At 37.5% G+C, this 23,329-nt stretch overlaps 1 protein-coding gene across 1 annotated transcript; it reads right to left on the minus strand.

Moving 5' to 3' along the window:
• Window positions 1-1,109: 1,109 nt before the first annotated feature.
• Window positions 1,110-6,796, minus strand: LOC149244386 (uncharacterized). Its single transcript, XM_089374837.1, has 3 exons — window positions 6,087-6,796; window positions 3,693-5,714; window positions 1,110-3,595 (listed from the first exon to the last, which is right to left on the minus strand). The coding sequence occupies exons 1-3, from the start codon at window positions 6,550-6,552 to the stop codon at window positions 3,219-3,221; spliced, it is 2,865 nt and encodes a 954-aa protein (XP_089230963.1). The 5' UTR covers window positions 6,553-6,796; the 3' UTR covers window positions 1,110-3,218.
• Window positions 6,797-23,329: the final 16,533 nt, after the last annotated feature.

A 23,329-nucleotide genomic window follows, 5' to 3' on the forward strand; every position in this document is an offset into this window, starting at 1 on the left:
AATTATTTTTATTATTTTTTTACCATATTTCAATAATAGAGTCGACTCAATTGAAGCATCCACCACTCCACTTTAAATCAGATAAATTTAATAAAGTAAGGCACATTCTAAAACCATGATCTCAGTCTCTCTTAGTTTAAACAAAAATTGAACATGGCATTAACCGGTGTGGATTGAAATGAGAGCCGCCCAAAATAACCTCACTTTGAGCTCAATCTATATACTCTGTCCATCCACAAGGAATGGCTTTTTTACCTTTGATAATGACATCTGTTTTATTTACAATAGTTGGTTGTGCCCATTCAAACCCTCTGACAAATTCAAAAAAAAAAAAACACTGACCAACCCTTTTACAACTTTTGTTTTTTAAACCTAGGCTTCCCAGAACACAAACTTACAACACTGACCAACCCTTTTACAACTTTTGTTTTTTAAACCTAGGCTTCCCAGAACACAAACTTACACTAACTCCTGAAACTTGTTGCAGAGAAACAGAGCAGTACGATTCTTGGACCTGTTCCCTTCTTTTATAGTCCCTGGCGCCGGGCCGTCTACTTTCAGAATGATGAAGGGAGCCTGCAGTTCCCTAAGGATGACAGTATCTATACATTGCTCAAGAGGGAGTCGCTGGAGTTGATTGTAGATATTCCGCAACAGTACTAAGATTTATATTCAAGTCACTACCTTGCCTTCCAGTTCCACCCCATTTTGTTTCTTTCAGATTTTGAATTAATTCTCCAGCCTGAGCTTGATGTTCTGCAGACCAAATATAACTTGATCCCACTTGCCTCGGTTCACATGCATTTCCTTGCAATGTGGTTTCTATTGATTTTTACGTTACTTGTAGCTGAGTATCGACATGCTCTCCCAACCCTCTTATTTCCCTGAGAGACAAGAAGGGGATTTCTCTTTCCTCCCTCTGAGCAGGGATGGCTGGGCTGGTTTTAATTGCAGTTATCAATCACATGGTCCTGGGCAGTTCTTTCCTCTATGAATGAAAATGATATGTACTGCTCTGGTTTACAGACGGTGGAATGAGCTTTGGTGAAACATCCATATTGATCCAGACTGACAGCAACGCCCATTGTCTAGCAGTGAGAATATCTGTGATGATTGCGGGATCTTACTTACAGGATGTTAATGACTGGAAATAAAGCATCGTTATATGTGCAATATCATTTCTCTTAAGGCAGGAACTGTCAATAAAATGTGACAGCATTAGCATGAATAGTCAAGCCTTGTGAAATCCTCCTCCATCAAAGCTCCTAGTCTCTCGCCCGCAAATATGGTTTGCAGCTCCTTATATTGTACTACCCATTGAATCACCTGGAAAAATAGAGCAAAGTATTGTTTCACATTTGATCACCTAGGAAGCTATTAGCCTCTTTTGTTTTCACTTGTTGAATCCAATGCCTATGTCAACTGTACTTGGATACCAGGAACCAGAACCTCAACCACATAGAGCTTGAGCCTTCGAGGCGATCAGACTGTGATCGCAATAAATTCCCTGAAATCTCTGTGAATATAGATTTCTGATTTCCTATTGTAGAGTAGGTGTCCTCACAAGGCTAATTAAAACATCAATCACTGATACATCCTTGATTCTATTACACTTCCATGGAGTGGAGTGTGCTCAGACAAGATAAGTCCAGTAGCCATATTGCACCATAAATCAAATATAGGAACTGGGTATCAACAGTGCAGGTCTCCAGTCTTTGGAGACATCCAGCGTTTGTAGTTATTCCCAGTGTAAAGGCCAATGGACACTCTCTCTGGGAACTGTAGGCTCGAACCTTAAGCAGCTAGGAATCTCCTTAACATCAAAGGATTTGATAAAGATTTGGCTGCCATGTACTTTTATTTTGCTTAACAAAATAAAGTGTTGATTAATAGTGTTTTTACCACAGGACCATGTAAATTTCTTAGGACACGGCGTACCGCAATATCATGCTTTCGGTATGGTCACAATAACAAAACATTTAGTCAATTGAAGGATTGTCACTCTTTTGAAGTATAATTACTTTTACCAGAACTCCATTTACCTGCAGAACTTTAACTATTAAACTGTATTTGTTATCTGTGTAAAAATTCACAAGGAGTTTGGAAACAATCCTCTCCTCCATGCAGATGATTTTCCAGCACTTTATGTAGGTCCAAACATGTTCTACCATTCGGCCAATATGGTAATTATCTATAGGCTGTAGGGAGGCAAATATGGGAGTCCGGTTGCTTTTCGTCTGACGATCCCTGAATTTTCATTCTCCACTCATGGTAAAGAATTAAACTTTATGATATGCCTCATGTCCAAAGGTGATACTGAAATATTAGATTGCATATCACTAAGAACAGATGATTCAACCGTTAATAGAGAATTTTAGTAACTATTCATTGCAAATACATAGAATAGCTAGAAGTCTGATAGCTGCCTTCCAGTTTTGGACTAACGCTGAATCTTGTACTTAAGCCTTCGTTTGAGGTCTGGACAACTCTGTTTCAGGAATCTATATATATATATAGATAAATATTTCTGCACAGCATGAGCTTTCATTAAATCTGTATAGCTTCTAAAAGGGAAACATCTCTGGTAGAAAGAAAGCTGTCAAGAATGATACTAACCTAACCCTAAGACCTATCACTGTTAATGTCTGAAAGTTACTTGGATTGCAACATACATTTATTTTCCACACCGTTTAACTAACCATCTCCTATTAGTTCAGATTTTAAATGTCCATCACGTTAGAAAATCTACTATTTCTTGGTATCTTAAAAAGCAATGACAAATTAATTAAACTTCAATCTAGTTAACAAAATATATTTTTAAAAATTAGAAATTATAGTTAAATTTTAAATAACAGTCTATTCATTTATAGGTGAAAAAACAACATTGATTATTCAAATTATAAATGGATAATAAATGAAATGAAATGTATATTTATGATTCAATTAATAATGATGCAAAAAAATGTAATTTTCATGATGATAATATTCAAAAGTAAATAATGTTTAGTTACATAAATATGCCAGAACAACGGTACGTACAAAAATATTATCATATAATTGTCATTGCTTTCTGTTTTTAAAAATTTTACAACTTAAAATGTAAAAGAATTTTTTCCCTTTGATGCGAGGGCATTATTCCTTGTAAAAGAATTTTTTCCCTTTGATGCGAGGGCATTATTCCTTGTTGTAGTTGCATTGCTAAGAAAATTGGATAGTATTCATCTCAATGCCTGGGAAGCAACTGTGGTTGACACTAAACTCTTTCTAACACTCTCCAACATTCTTACTACAACTCTCATAGTTGGTCTTTCTTCTAGTGAATGTTTTGAACAGACCAAGCCAATATGCAACAAAGAAAGTAAAGAATTAAATATATTATCTTCTTCAAATTCATCAGCAACCAACTCACTAAAAAGATTATGGTCAATTACTTCCTCCACTCTATTTACAATCGCCAAATTCACCCAATTGTGCAAATTTAAGTCTTCAACAAACATGTCACTAGCTGGTTTTTTTCTGGTAAATAGCTCCAGCAACAGAATACCATAGCTGTAGACATCTCCTTGAGTGGAAACCGTGCCACCCAATCCATATTCTACAATAAATGAAACCTTCATTAAATTTTACTCAACCAATCTACAATATTGTTAATGAGAGAAGTAAAATGAAGGTGATGTTTAAAAAGGACATACCTGGAGCAATGTAGCCCACCGATCCTCTTAAAGCAAGTGATGAAGAATGTGAATTAGTAGAGCTTTCACCAATTAATCTTGCAATACCAAAATCTGTTAGATGGCCTATCATATTTTCATCCAAAAGAATATTGCCAGGTTTTATATCACAATGCACTATTTGCACAAAAGAATCATGATGAAGATATTCAATGGCATGGGCCACATCTATGGCAATATCCAATCGTTTTTTCAAACCCAATTCACAAACATCTTCACCATTGTTATCATCTCTAACAGGATACAAATGCTTCTCTAAGCTTCCATTAGACATAAACTCAAACACTAAACCTTTGAAATGGAGGTTGGAACATGAGGTTATGATTTTCACAAGATTTCGATGTCGAACCTTTTGCAAGACACTGCATTCTGTTTTAAAACTCTTCTCACCTTGGTCATTTTGCAACTGAAGAACCTTCACAGCCACAAGTGTGCCATCACTCAAGATTCCTTTATATACTAACCCAAAGCTACCTGTTCCCAGCAAGTTGGCTTCAGCAAATCCATTAGTTGCTATGTGAAGCTCTTGATATGAGATCCTTCGATACTCTACCTTTTGGAAAATAACCCTTGAGACATCAAGGTTTTGTATATGCATACTTCCTCCACATAGGAATCTTAAAAGCAAACAACATAGTATAAAAGCAATAACTCCACTTATTGGCAATAATACTTTTTTCACAATTGTAAGATGGCCTCTTGGTGTTGGACAGGTAGATAATTGAAATACTAGTGGTCCACAAAGGTCGGGATTTCCATTTAAAGACATGACAATTGATTGATTTGCAAAAAGGCCTCCCTTTGGAATTTCACCGGTGAGCTTGTTAAAAGACAAATTTAAATATTGGAGCATTTTCAATTTGTTGAATGCAATTGGTATTGTCCCTGATAAGGAGTTAGAAGAGAGGTCTAGGCTTATAAGACTTTGCAAGTTTTCAAGAGAATCTGGAATAATGCCTTGGAAGGAATTTCGAGATAAATTCAAGGACAATAGTTCAACGCAACTTCCAAGTGTATATGGAATTACCCCAGTCAAGCGATTGGCAGAAATGTCTATAGCTTGAGCCATAGTAATTTTACTGATCTCCATGGGCAAAGAGCCTTCTAAAAAATTCAATGACAAATTCAAATAGAAATGAAGATTTTGAAGTTCAACAATTTCACGTGGTATGCTCCCGGTGAGCATATTGTGTGACATGTCAAGCAATTCCAAATTTGTACAATTCCCTAACTTGGAAGGTATGTTTCCTTTGAATTGGTTGTGATGAAGGAAGAGTCTTCTTAGTTGTTTAAGGTATGCAAAGGAATTAGGAATCATTCCCGAGAGAATGTTTCTACTGATGTCCACAAGACCAAGTTGTTGCAATTGTTCAAAGTCATCAGGAATGGATCCTTCTAATTTGTTGTTTCCTAAATATAATCTTTCTAAATTTTTAAGGTTTTTTAAAGATGGAATGCTACCGGTTAAAAGATTTCCAGTTAAATTTAATAAGGTTAGGCTACTAAGATTGCCTATATGTGGAGGGATTTTTCCTTCTATCATATTTATTGATAAAGACAAATAAGACAAATTAGTAGAAAGTTTACCTATGGAAAGGGGTAAGACACCACTTAGTCTATTGTCGAACAAGACTATGTATTTTAGGTGTGAACAATTGGTAAGAGCTTCAAAAAATGGCATAGTTGTAGCAGTGCCACTACCAAGCTGATTAGAGTGCAAGTATAAACCTTCAAGTAAGGGTAGCTTACCCAACTCTACTGGCACACTTCCACTCAACTTGTTAATGCTTAGATTGAGTACTATGAGTTTTGAACAATTCCCTATAGAATTTGGTATGCTTCCAGTCAACTGATTTCCCCATAAATGAAGATAATTCAAGTTCACTAGATTTGAAAAATTGGGAATGTTGCCTGTGAGTTTGTTTGCAGAAAGTTCCAGATCAGTCAAAGTGGAGATATTTGACAAAGAGACCGGAATATTACCTGAAAATTCACAATAAGACTAATGAGACAAATTCTTGAAGTTTTTAAAATTGATTGAATGCAGAATTTCACAGCTGTTCATATTCATGTTGTAGATAGACTTCTGAAACAGAACTGTGTAAATACATTGAAACGCCCGATGTTTCTGCCCTTCTTCAGGGACACTCTGCTCATTATTCAAAAAACTTATTTTGTACCTGAGGATAGGCAGAGTGTCTGCCCAAAACATTGGGCATTGCAGCCTACTTACACAGTTCAGCTGTAGAAATCTATCTACAATTTCTAAATTTGAAAAAGAAACATGAATGTCAGACGAATTCTTGAAATTTCTAAAATACAAAGCCGAAGGGTTTCTAAAGGATGAAATGGTACCTTTGAGGTTGTTTATTGATAGACGTAGCTGCTGCAGATGTGTGAGGGAACCGATCTCCTGGGGAATATTTCCCTCCAATTGATTTTCCCGCAACCAGAGATTCCTCAAACGAAAAAGGCGTCCCAATTTAGTTGGGATATGACCACGGAGCTCATTCTTTGAAAGATCAAGTGAATGGAGAAACGTCAAATTGCCAAGATACGGAGAAATGGTGCCGCCCAGATTCATGGCAGTGAGGTTTATGGAGACCACTCTGTCTATGTGACGGTGGCTACAGGTGACGCCAGTCCAGTTGCATAAGGGGACTGCAGGAATCCAGTTGCCCATTGAAAGATGGGGATCTATTGTGATTAGTTTCTTGAATTCCAACAATGATTGTCCGTCATCGTGAAACGAGTGAGCAGAATAGAAGGGAAAAACAAACGCGAGGAAGAGTATAGTGAAAACAAAACAGAGTAACGGCATGGTTCTTTTAAACCGAAATCGAAATGGAAATGAAGAAAAAGAATATTGCAGTGCCTTGTCCAAACTATTTCAAACGGAGAAAGCAGAGAGAGACACTGTTTTACAAGAGGAAGAGGAAGCAGAATTGTAGTGATATGTATTCTGTGACTCTCACGACTATTTATAAGCTGTAAGAGAGGGGCGGTGAGCGTTGGAGAGCGTTTCGCCATAGTCAGGGAGGAGCAGAGCCGTGAGAAAGGGGTTGTAATAAGTCGTCCTCTTTGTCGTGCTCTTCACGGCACACCACTAAAAATATTTCAGACGGCTCTATTTTCCGGAATATTTGAGGACATATACACGTGGGTAAATATTATCCGTTTAATTAATATTATTAGTGTAATTTATAGTCAAAATAGAATTTTTTTATTGAGGTATTGTAAAAAATGTGATTTTTTGTTATTTAAAATGTATTTTTGAATGCATAAATAGATTCAGCGCTCTGGAAAAACTGGTTACTTAAATTCTGTAGATTAAATAACTTAAACTCAAATTTTTAACCTTAAAAAATCCTGAATATTTCAATTCTATAGATTAAATAACTTAAACTCAAGTTTATAAAAATATCTACTTTGATTAAAATTAACCAGAAAAAAATGCTTTAAAAAAAACCATTTCATTATAAGTTAAACTAAGCCATATTTATATTTTCTCTATTCTCTATCATTTAAAAAGATAATAAAGAATTATATTCTTGATTTTGTAATTTAAAGATTTCGAAGATATTAAAAAAAATATGTTATTTATGATTTTAAAAAAATAGAATAAATAAAACAAAGAACACATTATTAATGTTTTTGCTAAATATCATTTATTTTTATTTTATATTTTGAATGATTAAATATTCTTATATCTAATTGATATTAAAATTATATGTTATGAAATGTTATTAATTATTTCTAATATATTTTGATTTTCCCTTAGCTTGAAAACTTTGTTATCCATAATTTAAAAAATAATAAAGAAAGTTTTTTTTTTTTTACAATTTAAAATATCATAAAAAATTATATTCATGATTTAAAATTTTATAAGGGGATACAAAATTATATTATCTATGATTAAAATATAAATAATGGACAAGATGAAGCTAGCATATTATTAATGGTTTTCATATTATCAATAGTTTTAGTAAATATCATTTATCTTAATTTATATTTTAAATGATTAAATTTATATTTTATATTTAATTTATATAATTTTTTCTTTCACAAATTTAAATTTAAGTTTAAATTTACAGATTTGAAAAATGTTGTGTTATAAGAATATATGTAAAGGTTAATTCAAAAATTGATAGATTTGGCATATCATTAAAATTTTTATAAATTATTGAATTTAGGCTTCTGTGATCCATATCAATTTTGAGAAGATTTTTCTGCGAAAAAATATTAAAATCCTACCATCATTAAATATCTAACTAATCTAATTCTTTCTTTAAATGATTGAATTCAAACTTTGACTTAACAAACATAATTTCCTTAAAAACTTAGTCTTATAACTTACACAATATCTCAAACCCTTACCTACCCTTACCTAATCAGTAAAGTTTCTTTGAAAATCAATGTTTATATTGGAATGATTAAAATTTGTCCACTTCAAGTATTAAATTCAAATTCAAAATAATAAACACTAACCAACATAAACTCTTTAAATAATTGAATTCAAACTTTTATCTAACAAACATGATTTCTTTAAAACCCTAATTTGAAACTTATACAATATATCAAACTCTTACCTAATCAATAAAGTCTCTTTAAAACTCCATGTTCATATTCTTACCTAATCAATAAAGTCTCTTTGAAACTCCATGTTCATGTTCATATTCATATTGAAATGATCAAAATAATAAATACCTAACAAACATAAACTCCTTCAATAATGAATTCGAAATTTACCTACCAAACATAATTTCTTTAAAAACCTAATCTTACACCTTACACAATATATCAAACTCTTACCTAATCTGTAAAATTTCTTTGAAACACCATTTTACAGCTTACACAATATATCAAACGCTTACCTAATCCGTAAAGTTTCTGTGAAACACCATCTTCATATTAGAATGATTAAAACTTTTATACTTTGAACGATTACATTCCAAATATACTTAATTGGCATAAGATTGTTTTTATTTAATTGACAAATTTGAAAACCAAGAAGACCAAGCAAGCCAATTAACCTGCCATTAATATATACTTAATCAACTTTAACTCATTAAATAATTAAATTCAAACTTTTGCCTAACAAACCTAACTGGTTCCATGCTAGTGAAACAGGAGAGAACGGATGGCGATTTTCAGCACTAGGGTTTCAGTAGACAGCGCAGCCGCAGCTCCCGTAGGTCTGCCATGCTCCCGATCGGCCAGAGGCTTGCATGCTGGTCACGCCTTGACTGAATCTTCCCTCTCGCTTTGGGACGGATTCGCTGAGGACACGATCAAACAGGATTCAGCACACAGCAAGATTTCGCCGGGCTACCCATTCTTCTGGACGCAGATCGTACACCGCACGGCAGTACCAGCCTCTCATCCAGGGGATCATATTCTAAAACAACCGATCATCGCCCAGACTTGTTCTAATGCGCTCCCCTCTGCAAACGCATTGCACAGGCCTGGCAGATCCGTCTGCATCTATGGAGAACAGAGGTGCTTGATGTCCACGCCCCATCCTAGCAAGAAAACGATCCGATCACGCGAGCAAGGATTGATCTCAAATGACAGGGTCGAAGATCAGGTTTGGGGAGGGAACATGGATCTGGATCCACGATTTTCAAGGATTCCTCAGCCCTCGGCGGTGCAGATCGGGTCCTCTTACACCCTGACGCAGTGTTTGTACAGAGAATCCACAGACCCCTCTACAGCAGACCTGAAACTCTATCAAGGCATCTGCCTTCCCGCTCCTCAGATCAGTTGGGGAAAAAGGCCTCCAGATTCATCCGCAGCTTTCCAGATCCAAATCAGGCTCCTTTCAGGGAGAACTATGCTTCAATGGGTTTGCCCGGCGAATCCAGTGCGGAATCTCAAGCATGCTTTGGACTTCAAATTGGGAATCCCTTTGGCAGACCAACGGCTTCTTTACCTAGGTAAACATCTTGAGGATCCCTTTCCTATTTCTTCTTACGGCATTGAGAAAGACGCAACTATTATCCTTTCCCTCCGTCTTAGAGGAGGAGCTGGGGGGGAGCCTTCCTCAGCTAAGGCTTTCTCATACAAAGATGCAGTCCATGGCAAGCAGGCTGAAAAGTCAGAGCCACCAACACAGACTTCACCCAAGCCCTTTTTGGTTGACAAAATGGAGGAGATCCCATCAGTTGAAGTCTCCTACCCTGAGCTTGAAGACGAAACCCAGAAATTTGCTGAAAAAGCCATCATCTGTAGATTCAATGGGCTCTGGCCGCGCTCACAGGATCTTTATGACTGGATCAAAGATAACTGGACTGATCGTTGTAAGGTTTATTTCTGTGCTAAAGGGTATTTCATAGTGTTTTTCGATGATCTAGAGCATTGCTACAATGCCCTAGACGAAGGCCCTTGGTTCATGGGTTCGGCTGGTCTCTTCCTAACTCCTTGGTTTCCCGACTTTGACCCAGCTTCAGCAGTCATCACCAAGGCTCCGGTATGGATCAGGCTTCCAAATCTCCCAGTTCACCTGTGGCGTACAGAAGTATACAGGCAAATAGGCAATGCCCTGGGCAGCTTTTGGAAGGGAGACTACGAGAGAGAGAGGCAGGGTCTCTATACATATGCCAGAGTTTGTGTGGAGATTGATTTAAGTAAGGGATTGCCAGAGTACATCAATCTCAAGATCAAGGACGCTATCTGGACCCAGTATATAGAGTACGAGAACACTGCCTTCAGATGCCGTCATTGTAACCAAACAGGGCACCTACATATCTCTTGCCCTTCACTGTCAGCAAGAGCAAAAAAGGGCCTCTTTGCTCAAACTAAGCCTAAGCGTTGGGCCCCCTGCCCACCGCCGCCAACCAGAAGCTCCAGCCCCCCTAGTATGGAGAAGGTTCCAAGTATGGAAAAGGAGGAAAATCAGTCAGAACCAGACCAGATGCCGCAGACGATGGTTCAGCCCACGAACATTATGGAGCACACCCATGTCTCAGCAAACTCGCAGAAGCGTCCCCATGAGACTTCCTCCTCGGATTCAGAGAAGGAGTCCCCAATGCTAGAGAACTCCAGTCTCCAAGTTGTTCTTGCCCATACTCCTCCTGAGGGCTGGACAAAAGTTAACAAAAAGAAAGGGAAAAAACATTGTGGTGTAATCACTGTCCCGCTGGGGTAACAGCCTGACAGTTAGTATTTGCTATCGAATCTTCAGGTGTAGCAGAGTTATTCTTCCTTCCGAGACCGAGGTTGACGAATTTATCATTTCCGGTCTTTCGGTCTCTTGTCTTTCTTGTAGCTCTGTGATTGTATCTCTCTTCCGGGACCGAGGTTGATGTATCTATCATTTCCGGTCTGACGGTCTTGTGCCTTTCCTGTTTGTACCATATTGATTTCTCTTAATAGATTTAGTTTTGCCGAGAAAAAAAAACAAACCTAACTGGTTCGCAAACATAATATCATACATTATACAATATATCAAACTTTTATCTAATCAGTGCAATTTCTTCAAAACTCCATATTCATATTAGAATGATTAAGAGTTACATATTTTATTAAAGATTAAAAGTCCCATAAAAATCTAAATAAGAATTTAGATTCTTATTTAGTAAAAATAATTTTTTCATATTTTTAATAATTAAACTTAAATTTTTATATACTAAACATATTTTTTAAATAATTTAAACTATATAAATATAGTTTGTATTTATACCCTTATTTATTAATTATATTTAATCTTAATTCTTTTTTAATAATTAAATTAAACTTTTTATTTAATTTCAAAATTTCAATTAATAACTAAAATTTCTCAATATCATATAAAATATAAAAAAACTATATTTTAATTTGAAATATATAAATTTTACAAATTATTTTTAAAAAATAAAAAAATATTTTACTCTTTTTATATAGAATATATATTATATAACAATGATATATATTTTTGAAGAGAAAAAGAATATCATATATTATTTAAGAAATATTATATAGCAATGATAAAAAAGAATATCGTGACGATCTACGCTATGTGATTTATTTCACTAGTTTCAATCTCACTTCTTCACCTTTGTGAGTATGACCTGATGCAATAAGTGTTAAGTAAACTATTCAAAAATCATGAGAAATTAGTCAGTGTTAGGTGAACTATTCAAAAATCATGAGAAATTAGTCAGTTATGTTATGTGATTCATTTCACTAGTTTCAATCTCACTTCTTCACCTTTGTGAGTATCACCCGATGCAATAAGTGTTAAGTAAACTATTCAAAAATCATGAGAAATTAGTCAGTGTTAAGTGAACTATTCAAAAATCATGAGAAATTAGTCAGTTATGACTACCTCTCATGGAAATGGTCGTACATGAATGACTTACTTAACGAAGCTGAATCCCAAAAAGTGATATCTAATATCATATATTATTTAAAAATGATATTTTGAAGAGGTAAAATATATCAAAAGGAAATATAGGTAGTTATGTTTTAGAGGAATTTTTATTTAAGAGATTCACATTTTTTTAAATTAAATCGTAGGAGTATTTATTTAAGATTTTTAAATGAGGATTTTCAAAAATTAATATGTATTAGATGTACTACCGTTATTATTAGATTTTACATTTAATTTAATATGTTTACTTTAAATAGTTTTTAAAGTATATTTTATTGGGTGGAAGAATATGAAGAACTCTCATGCATTGAGGAATAGTGGTACAACAATGCAAAGTCTACAACTCTAGTCAATCTAACCATTTTAGACATTATCAATATTTTCATATCTTCTTGATAGTTTCCTTCACTTATGGTTTACTTCACTTGGAATTTACCACTACTATGACATAATGTCTTGCATAATAAAATCTTGGTCAAAAGACCTTTTTGTATGTATTTGATTAGTATATAGACAATTTGGATAAAAACATTAAATTTTATCATTAATCTACTGTTAGATGTGTTGGCAAAGATTTTGATATCATATAATCTTATATCAGTTTAATAGAAAACAACTTATTAAGGAAAAACACATTCTTTTAAATATGTATAATGAAGAGAAAACTTTAACATAATAAAAATATATTATATATTTTTTAATATTTAAAATTTCAATTAATTTATTAACAAAACATTATGTGGATGGGAAGAAAGAGAAGTTTGAATCTTTACATACACCTTCTTAAATATGTATAATGAAGAGAAAACTTTAACATAATAAAAATATATTATATATTTTTTAATATTTAAAATTTCAATTAATTTATTAACAAAACATTATGTGGATGGGAAGAAAGAGAAGTTTGAATTTTTAAATATTGGGATCTAAAACTTAAATAATATATATGAAGAGAGTAAAGTATGTTTGATGTGTTCTTGAGATTTTATAGTCTAAAACGATAACGACGAAGACGATGATGATGACAACGCTGATGTTTGATGTGTTATTGAGATTTTATAGTCTAAAATTTAAAATGGAAAATTATTTTTCAATAATTTTAGAATGACGACGACGACGACGATGATGACGACGATGACGATCATGATGACGACGACGACGATGATGATGATGATGCTGATGGTGGATTAACAATTATTTTATTTAGGCACTCCAATTTCTGAATCAACTCTTGATATTAAGGGTCATTTTTTTTTAAGATAAGGAGGTTTCAAATATTACAGCTGCATTATCACCTTAGCCTAATAATTTCAAGCCAAGAAGAGCTTCTAGTTTAATTCAAATATTTTTCTTTTTTGAAAAGAAAAAAATGTTATGATTTTAATTAAGCTTAAAAAACCAGTACATGAAACAAAATTGATCTAATAAACAAGCATCTACTATAAAAAAATGACTAATGTTCTACCATGTAATACTGATGTGACTAGTTGTATCCATCTTAACATAGCGCAAGGGGTCCAAATTTATAACTTGCATAATCTAAATCAAATTCATCCCTTGTTAGGGAGCCAAATTCATCCTATAGGCATATATAAAACAAAATGGAATATTGTAACTAGGAAACAAAATGAAAACAAAAGTAGTGGAGATGGTTAGTCTATTTGAACGAATCTCTCCTCCCTGATGTTGCAATTAGAGAAAACCTAGTAAAAATAATATTGTGCCCTCACATCAAGTCCCTTTTTGAAGAGTGAGTTCGCAAACCTATTGAGCTCTCTGAAGATATGACTGACATTAATAATCACAAAATACTTCTTCAAAGTTTCTATGTGAATCATCTAGTTCATAATATTGGGGACAAAGATGTTTTCCAAGCCATTTATCCAATCGATGATAATATTGGAGTCTCCATAAACATTCAATTGCATGAGGTTAATTTTTTTAGCATAAAATATGAGTCCCCACAGAGCTATGGCTTTTAAGCGTGTGTTGGAGCCTTCTCCACCAAACCAAAAAAGTTAGACATGTTGATTTGGTTCTAGATATAATATTGCACCACGACCACACTTTCCATGTTGCGCCCCATGAAAGAATTTAGTTGGATACGTCAATAACAAATTATCATGCATAACCCTATTATGTTTTTTATGTTTATGCTCCTAAGCAAATTATTCGAAATGTGCACTAATCTTATTTGTAGCTCTGCCAATATCAAGAGGGGAATCATAAAAAATCATTGCATTTTGAGCATGCCATATAATGAAACAGAGAAGTGATCTGAAAGAAAAACTGTAACAACCTATGGTTAAAGTTTCATGTAATAAAGAATATTAAAGGCAAAGAAAAATAAGACCAAGGTGATGGGACACGTATTCCAAGCTGAATGTTGGGAAAACACTATAGTGGGAATCACTTGTGGTTTATTATGGCTATGGAAATTGGCAAAGGCATTGGCAAAGACAAAGAGGCATTAATTGGCATTTAATTATGACAAATAAGGGAAAATAGGAGAAAAGGAAGGTGAAGAGACACAATTTTTCATGCAAAGGAAATTAGAGGAAAAATGAAGGAAAATGAAGAAAAAGAGAGACATCAATGATAAAAAGGCATCAGAGAAAAAATTCACAATTTTTTGCCAGTTTTGGCTTGGATCGGTTAGAGAGAGATGTTGAAAATGCAACAAGAAAATCTCAGTTTGACCTTGCCTTAGTCAAACTAGAGAAAATTTGAATTTCCACATCAATAGAAATCTTGGAGGTAGTTAAATGAGGTGACATGGCACTTCTCAATCAGTTAGCTTAGTTAGTTCGAGTTGGGGAATCTCAATTCAGTATGATTGATTTCTAATTTGTAGCAATCTACTTCAGTTAAATTGAGTTATGGTCAATTAAACTAGTTCTAACTGTTGGAGGAACTAGTGGAAGGTCAAGTTGTGGAAAATCAATCAACCCAAAATAGTTAATGCATGCAAAGAATTTTAGTTACCCAGTTGTGATGGAGATTCCAACACATTGTACTACCAGTTGTAGACTATTCTCAGGTGTACAACTAGAGCATGCAGTCAGAGGATGAGCCTAAAGGAATTACGAAATTCAATTGAGGGAATTTCCTAATTAATAGGGGCCTAATTCCTCAAGGAACAATGCAAGGAAATAAGAGCTTGGAGGGCTTGAAAATTGGCTAAGTGTTGGCCAGAGTCAGTTAGTCAGGCAAAGGGATAAACTATACACTTGCAGGCTATGCTCAAGCTTGAGTAGCATATGTATTTCATCTCTATTATTTGATTAATGCAATACATATAGGAAGGGGTTTTGAGAAGTTGCTTTCCCTTAGATAAATATTTGTGTATGTGTGATAATTCTTCTTGCATGTTTATGATTTGTGTTCTCAATCGTGAATTGAATTCCCAGAGCAATAGAGTAGATTTGAGTCTTTTGTTTTAGTAAATTTCATGAGTAGTTTCAAATATACATAATAATTTCTACATGGTATCAGAGCAGGATTCATAGTAGAGCAGAAATTTCGAAGTTGTTATTGCAGGAGGATCAAATTTGTAGGATCAATTCTTCAGAGCTAGAAGGATGGATTTCTATGGACTAAGACTCGAGTATGCCCTTGAGGGAAGCTTGAATTATGTTTCTTAGAAGGACCGCATGGAGGCAATGTTGGAAGATAATGGATTGAAGGAATTCATTGATAATGACATCCTGAAACCAGCAACAGTTGATACTTAGAATCTAGAAGAATGGAAGAAGTGTGTAGCAAAGGTGAGGATAATCATATTGGAGGGAGTAAGAGACCACATTGTTTCAAATTTCCATGGGAAAGAGACTCCGTATGCAATGTGGAAAGAACGAACATATTTGTTCCAGAATAATAGTGACCACAGGAAGTTGGCGCTCAAGGATAAACATTGAAATATCAAGATGTAGAAGAATGACACTATTCCGTAGTACCTGAGCAAGTTCACACAATGTCGTGATGAAGTTGGTGGAGTTGATGTTACTATTGTAGAATATTATTTGGTAATCCTAGCCCTTCTAGGCCTTCCCAAGAGTTGGCATAACTACCAAGATTCAGTGAATGAGAGGGAGAAACTACCAAATTGGGAATGCTTATGGTATTATTCAGTACAGGAGGAAATGAGATGGAATACCATAGACGATACTTCATCCAAGTATGAGGATGAAGAAAATTGTGCCTTGAATGGAAAGACAAAGAAGGGAAAGGGAAAGCAATCCCAATCCAAACCAGAATCCAGTTAAGGGGGAAAGAAGAAAGACTTGTCCAAAATCAAGTGCTTTCACTGTCATGAATTCGGGAACTCTTCCATGAAGTGTTCACACAAGAAGGAAAGTAAGAAGACCTCAGGAGGAGCAGTAGGTGAAGCTTTGGCTTCATACTTCGAGCTTGACTTCACTTTCATTGCATGCATAGTGAGCACAGTGATGGGAAGCGTGTGGTGCTTGGACAGTGGTGCTTCATTCCACATGAAGGGGAATAGATACTTTTTCAGTGAGTTGGAGGAGAAAGATCTCTAGATGCACATCGATATGGGACATGATGGAAGGTACAGTGTGACTAGGATTGGTATAATCACCTTTCAGAGGGAGTCAATGTCCCCTCTCAGACTCAAGGATGTGATGTTTGTTCTGGGTATAAAGAAAAATAGCATCTTCATTGTAGTTTTGGAAGACCGTGGGTATGATGTGATATTCAACGAAGGGAAAGAATTCCTCAGACACATAGCCACGGGACAAGTGAAGAAGATCGAGGTTCGTGTGAAGAACCTATACAAGCTAGATGTGGAATATTGTATTGCAATAAGCACGAAGGCAAAGAAGGTGCAGAGACGAGATGTGGGTGAACTTTAGCATAGAAGACTTGGCCATTTGCATCATGGCACCTAAAATATTATGTGGCAGATAACCGCAGGCCTCACCAAAGGAGCACTTGAGAAGCAGGATACATGAAAAGGGTGTACCTTGGGGAAGTACAAAAAAGACAATTTCCATGATCAGGACAACAAAACACATTCAGTCCTTGAAAGGATCCAACCTGATGTCTATGGACCTCTCTTAACAACCTTCACTGCTAGGCACAAAATATTATGTTATCTTTGTAGATCATTTCTCAAGGAAGTGTTGGATCTTCCTCATGCGGAAGAAAGATGAGATATTCTCCAAGTTCATTGAATTCAAGGCACTGGTTGAGAAAGAAACCAACAAGAAGGTAAAGGCTATCATGAGTGATAATACAGGTGAGTACGTGTCGAATGAGTTTAAATATTTTTGTGCAAAAGAAGGAATTCGATGGGTGTTGACAAAACCCCACAACCCATAACAAAATGGGGTGGCTAAGAGGAAGAATCGTAGTATTGTGGGAGTAACAAGGGTGATGTTGTATGACCATGGCCTACCTATGCACTTGTGGGTTAAAGCATGCATCAGAATGGTCTATTTGCAAACTAGGAGTCCTCATCAGAATCTTGGCCTGAGTACACCAAAGGAATCTTTCTCGGGGAGGAAGTCATATGTGTCGCACTTCAGGATTTTTGGAGCCTCAATTTACTGCCATGTCTCCAAAGAATCAAGGAAGAAGCTAGAATCGACAACATAGTTGGGGTATTTGTGAGGTACACATAAACTCCTCACAACTACCATGTGTACTTGTCATCCCTTGGAATGATAGTTGCACGAAGGGATGTAAAATTTGAAGAGGAGAAAGCATTGAGATGTTCACTTGAGAGGGAGCTTCAGTTGCAACCAAATCAGGAGCTTTTGGCTCCAAAGGAAGAACCTCAGGAATTTGTGGAGCAACCACACATTGAGGAGTAGAGAGTGGAGATAGACACTCAAGAAGAATCATCCAGAGAAGGAATAAAAAGAGCCAAGGAAGCTAAGAGATTATTGCATGATGCTAGAGAAAATGTGGGAGCATCCACTTCACAGTGCGGGAAAAGAAGGTCACCTGATCGGTACACTGGCTACATAGCTCTAATTACTGAGCTTGTAGAGACTAAGCCATCCTTATTCGAGGAAGTAGTAGAGCAACATGTATGCCAGGTTGATGTAATGGTAGAGGAATATGATTCCATTGTAAAGAACAGTGTTTGGGAAGTGGTACCAAGACAAGAAGATAAATTAGTTATGGGTTCAAGATGGATCTTCAAGGTAAAGAAAGTAGCATATGGAAGCATAGAGAAATATAAGGCCATATTTGTGGCCAAGGGATTCTCTCAATTTGAGGGAATTGACTATGAGGATAGATTTTCTCCAGTAGCAATGTACTCATCCATTAGATCAATTCTAGCACTTGTTGCGGAAATGAGGTGGAAGATCCACCAGATGGATGTAAAGGGAACATTACTCAATGCAGTTATTGAGGAGGAGGTGTACATCAAGAAACCAAAAGGTTTTGAGACCTTTGATTGAGAGTCACATGTGTGTAGACTCAAGTAAGTGTTGTATGGACTCAAGCAAGCACCCCGTGCTTGGTACACTGAGATCAATAGCTATCTCATTGGGTTTGGCTTCACCAAAAGTGAAGAAGATGCAAGCCTTTATCATATTGTGGTAGAAGTTAAATTATTGATTATTGTATTCTATGTTGATGATTTGATTTTAACCGATAATGAGAAGCTCATCAGATCTTGCAAGGAGGACATTACAAGAGAATTTGAAATGAAGGTGTTGGGAACGGGTTCCCTGGAGGTCAATTTTGGGGTTAAAAACCAAAGTTATGGGGCAAAAGGCCCAAAGCTTGTATAAATAAATGTAAAGTCTTCGCATTTTGTGGTCGCAGAGTGCGAATATGTCAAGAGTCATTGAAGGGTTGTCCGCCCTTGTTTTGTAAAGAATCATGTCGACTGTAAAGATCCATCCATGGTCCGCGGACCATGGGATTGTATAAAAAGAAGCTAAGTAAGTAAGTTCTAAAAAAGGTAGAAAAAGGAAGTACAGTTCTAAGTGCTTTGGATCATAACAGAGCTAAGAGGGAGAGTCTTAGCATAGGTAGAGGCTCTGTAGCTTAGTGTGTGGAGGCCTAGGGTAGAAGTCCGCAGTTGAGTGTGCGGACCCCTGCAGCTGTGTGCGCGGGGCGGATAGAGTCTGTAATGGGAACTTGAATCATTAATAAAAAGAAATATTATGAAATTACTGTGTATTTTGTCTCTGATTATTGCATCCGATCATGTTATGTTAAGCTCCAAGTTTACATTATAATGCTAATTTGATGCGCAAATGTATCTGTTCCTATTTGTTATTTGAACACAAGTAAGAATATATGTTTACATGAAGATAACCTTAATTTCATGGTAAAATTGGTGAACACTTAAGGTAATTCGGGAACTTGTAACCGTACGTAGTTACAGAGGTGCGTAAGTGCCTGGATCGCTGGTTAGGGCTGTGCGAAGGTCAGTCATATACCTTCGCAAAGGTTCTGAAGGTCAGAGAAGAAGGAACATCGATAAGCCCTAAGGGCTTATCGATCTACGCGAAGACAGGGGTTAGGGTATAAGATCGACATCATGACCATCTCAGGGTGCGGAAACTTGGTTCCTGCATACCCCCATACTGCTTCGGGTGAGACTTCAATCCGTGCTCCGTGGATTGATGCCGGAGGGGCCAGTAGTGCAGAGATTTGCTTGGCTGCTTCATGCGGAACCTGAGTCAGGTCCCATCAAGCCAACAAATGGTTCCGTTGCTAGGACGAGATCTGCATAATGAGATGTGTGATGTTGTATCATTGGAATCCAACTAAGAAAGAGATCGAAAACTGGTTGGATGGAAAGATCCACGAATTCGCGACGCAAGAGAATAGGAATCCATGATTGACAAAAGAATAGTGGTTGGACAGATATCTGTACACAGAAATACACGAAATCTTCTTCTATTCCTTCTCGGTTGAGTTATACAAGTGGATCGCGAAGTTGGCAGACTACCAAGGAAGGTGGAGGCTTGACAATCCGATTTTTTGGGCATCGAAGTTAGTACGGAGATTGGAAGCTTCTGAAGATAAGATCGTGTGTGTTTTTGACCATTGGCTCGACCACATCATAGGAGGATTTATGATAGAGTTCGCAGTCGATACTTCTATCAGTTACAGTGAAGCAGAGCGCCGCTTCTTTAAAGGACCGCGAGGTAAGTATTTGAAGTCACTAAATACTTGGATTAAGATGCTCTTGTGTGAAAAGCAGGTCATGTGGTTACCTTGATGTTTGGAGCTACGCGAAGTGGAAGGTCTTTCAGGGACAGAGGAAGAAAAGGTCATGAGTATAGCTCGCTGATTGAACCTCCTTTGAGTGATGACGAAGGAGCAGTGCAGTCTTCTCCACTGAGTGTTATTCAGCTAATAAGACAAGGGTTCCCATGAATACCTACACTGCCCCCATCCTTGTCCCATCCATCCACACCGCCTCCATCCTCACCTCCACCACTCACCCCATCACCCACACCACCGCCACCTCCACCACTGTTCAACATGGCGAACTCTGTAAAGCTACCTATATTCAAGGGCGTAGGGAATGAAGATCCTGACCAGTTTTGGTTTGTCATGAAGGCTGTGTGGGAAGCTCAGGGTATCACGGATGACCAAATGAAGAAAGCCACACTGGTTAGTGCTTTGTAGGACCGCGCACTAACATGGTACATTAAGTACAGTACTGATAACCCAACGTCCACGTTGGCAGATATCTAGGTTGCATTGAATAGAGAATTCAGTAGACCTAAGTCTCAAGCGCAATCAATTGTCGGATTCAAGGAGATCATGATGAAGCTTGGGGAGATGCCCTGGGATTTGGATCAAAGATTGAAGTGTACGATCCGTGAAGCCAACATGAACCTAACTGATGGGCAGCACCGCAAATGGTTCGTGGCCTCGCTCCTGCCCCACCTAAGGGTTGTGCTATCACAACAGAAGATTGGGACCCAAGTAGAAGCTCTGGAAATTACGATGAGACTGCATGAGACACCAATGCAGGATGATAATCTAGGGGTTCAACAGATTCATGCGTAGTTGCAAAACCTTTGCCTCGAAATGCAAAGTCTGAAGAAGGATAGAGCAGCTCGGCCAGAGGCGCGCGAAGAAGTTTGGTGCCTAAAATGCAAAGGTCAGGGGCATGACAAGGATCACTGTCCAGTCTTTGCGAACTATGTTGCAGCAGGGGGACCAATGCCTCTATGGCCGGAGGCTGTAGTAGGGCCAAGTGTAGGGCCCGCGCTATGGTGTGCTATATGCCAGGTGGTTGGGAAACATGCGACCGACAATTTCCATTTGCTACAGAAATTCGTACAGACACCACAACAACTCTTCTGCAATTTCTATCAATTAGTAGGTCATGATGAGCACAATTGTTGTAGTTACGAGTTAATGATGGACATGACACATGCATATAGGGTGCAGGTAGAAACATGGCCTCTGGACTAAGGCATTGGGGGAACGCGAGGTGAGTATCAGGGTCACGGCCGAGGCTGAGGTGGAGGGGGGCCCAGTAGAGGCCAAGAGAAGCTTATTTGTTACAATTGTGGAGGACCAAGACACTATGCGAGGGACTGTCTGAATCCAACGCGAGTGTCATGCCACTATTACACTCAGTTTGACCATGTGACTGAGGATTGCCTTATATTGTTGGCTAAGATTAGTGAAGAGGGGGCACAGCCTCGCAACCGATGCAAAACCTCCAAATTATGAGGGTTGAGCCTCGCGAGGAAGACCCTAAGGTGAACATCATGCTATGAAGCAGAACCACAACTTGGGAGGATAAAGGGAAGCAACCTGCAAAAGGTGAATGGGTCCGTAAAGCACCAGAAAGAAGACTGGGTTTGATTTGGAGCGCACAAAAGAAACATTTATGGAAGCAAAGAAAATTTTCGCTGAGGCTTCTACCTTGGGAAGTCAGGAGAAACCAGTTGAAGAAATGGACCCATCCATGATTGCCACATTCTTGGAGACTTGCATGAAACTGCTCCGCGATAGTATGGCTATGAAGGGCTTGTAGGAACTGATCAATCGTTGTGTTGGAAAGGATGACCTACTGGCAAACCACACGTAGTCATAAATCTTGGCAAGCATAAGGCAAGGACTGGGCGTGAGATGAGACTCACCGCACAGATAAGGGAATACGAAATGGACCAAGTTATCTTGGATCTGGGGTCTGATGTGAATGTTTTGCCAAAGAAAACATGGGAAAGAATGGGGAGACCTGCGCTCTAGTGGTCTCCGATCCAGTTAAGGATGGCGAATCAACAAAAAATTATCCTGATGGGGAGGCTGCAAGGGGTGACAGTTGACATCGAAGGCGCGAGCGCACTGGCGGATTTTGAGGTAATAGAGATTGTGGATGATAACAATCCCTACCCTGCACTCCTTGGAATCGATTGGGCCACTGACATGAATGGGGTAATCAACCTGAAGAAGTGAAAGATGATATTTGAAAAGAAGTCGCTCCGTGTAGTGGTGCCACTGGATCTTGCAGAAGGACCACACTATACAGAACTAGTTCATGATTATGAAAGTGATGATGATTTGGACCAAATTTAGAAGATAACGGTGCAAGACCAGGATTGAGTAAATTTGACAGAAGACGAGCATATTGCATGGGACCACGAGAGCTCCTGCACATAGATTCGGACAAAGAATTAGAGCACTGGTAGAATTGGCTACATGAATTATCTACGCTGTGTTGTAATATGATGACCAAGTCATTGCGCTACGTGTCATCAGAAGTAAGAAATATGCCTCACTATGATGGGCTAACTGATGTTGATCGCCTTTTGGATGCATTTGAGAGAGAAGTGTCGGAGAAGCATCGCTTCCAGGCCTTGGACTGGGTATTACGCGTTATGCCTGCAAGATGGTGGGGTACACACAAGGATAATGTCAGTGATTGGTGCGACTATAGGAGGATGATGAGAATATGTTTTGGACAGTCGAATGTGTGAATGGCAGACAAGTATGATGGAAGGGATGATCTGCGTGATCACTTGGCCAAATGGTCTAAGGCTTATGGAGAGAAGCCCCAGGCTGAATGGGTGCATCTTTTTTGTCATACCCTAGATGTCATACCAATGAATTGGTACTTGGAAACAGAGCTCCGCCATGGAACTGAAGAATGGGACATCTTGCGCCAGGGGTTTATAATGATGTTCAACTTTGAGGATGGATTTGACTGTATTGACATGGCGCTACAGGAGGTTAAAGCAACAATCTTTAGGATACTGCAAGATCCTTTGGACTTGATTCAACCTGA

This window comes from Pinus tabuliformis, chromosome 8 (assembly GCF_031772625.1).
Source record: "Pinus tabuliformis cultivar Carrire ecotype Pingquan chromosome 8, CPIR1, whole genome shotgun sequence".
Taxonomy (NCBI): domain Eukaryota; kingdom Viridiplantae; phylum Streptophyta; class Pinopsida; order Pinales; family Pinaceae; genus Pinus; species Pinus tabuliformis.

Excerpts from the sequence above, each read along its gene's own strand:
- LOC149244386 (XM_089374837.1), bottom strand. The coding sequence starts at position 6,552 with ATGCCGTTACTCTGTTTTGTTTTCACTATACTCTTCCTCGCGTTTGTT. Across the intron at positions 5,715-6,086 it reads ATCAATAAACAACCTCAAAG|GTAATATTCCGGTCTCTTTG; the intron begins GTACCATTTCAT and ends GTGAATTTTCAG. Across the intron at positions 3,596-3,692 it reads GGTGGGCTACATTGCTCCAG|AATATGGATTGGGTGGCACG; the intron begins GTATGTCCTTTT and ends CATTTATTGTAG.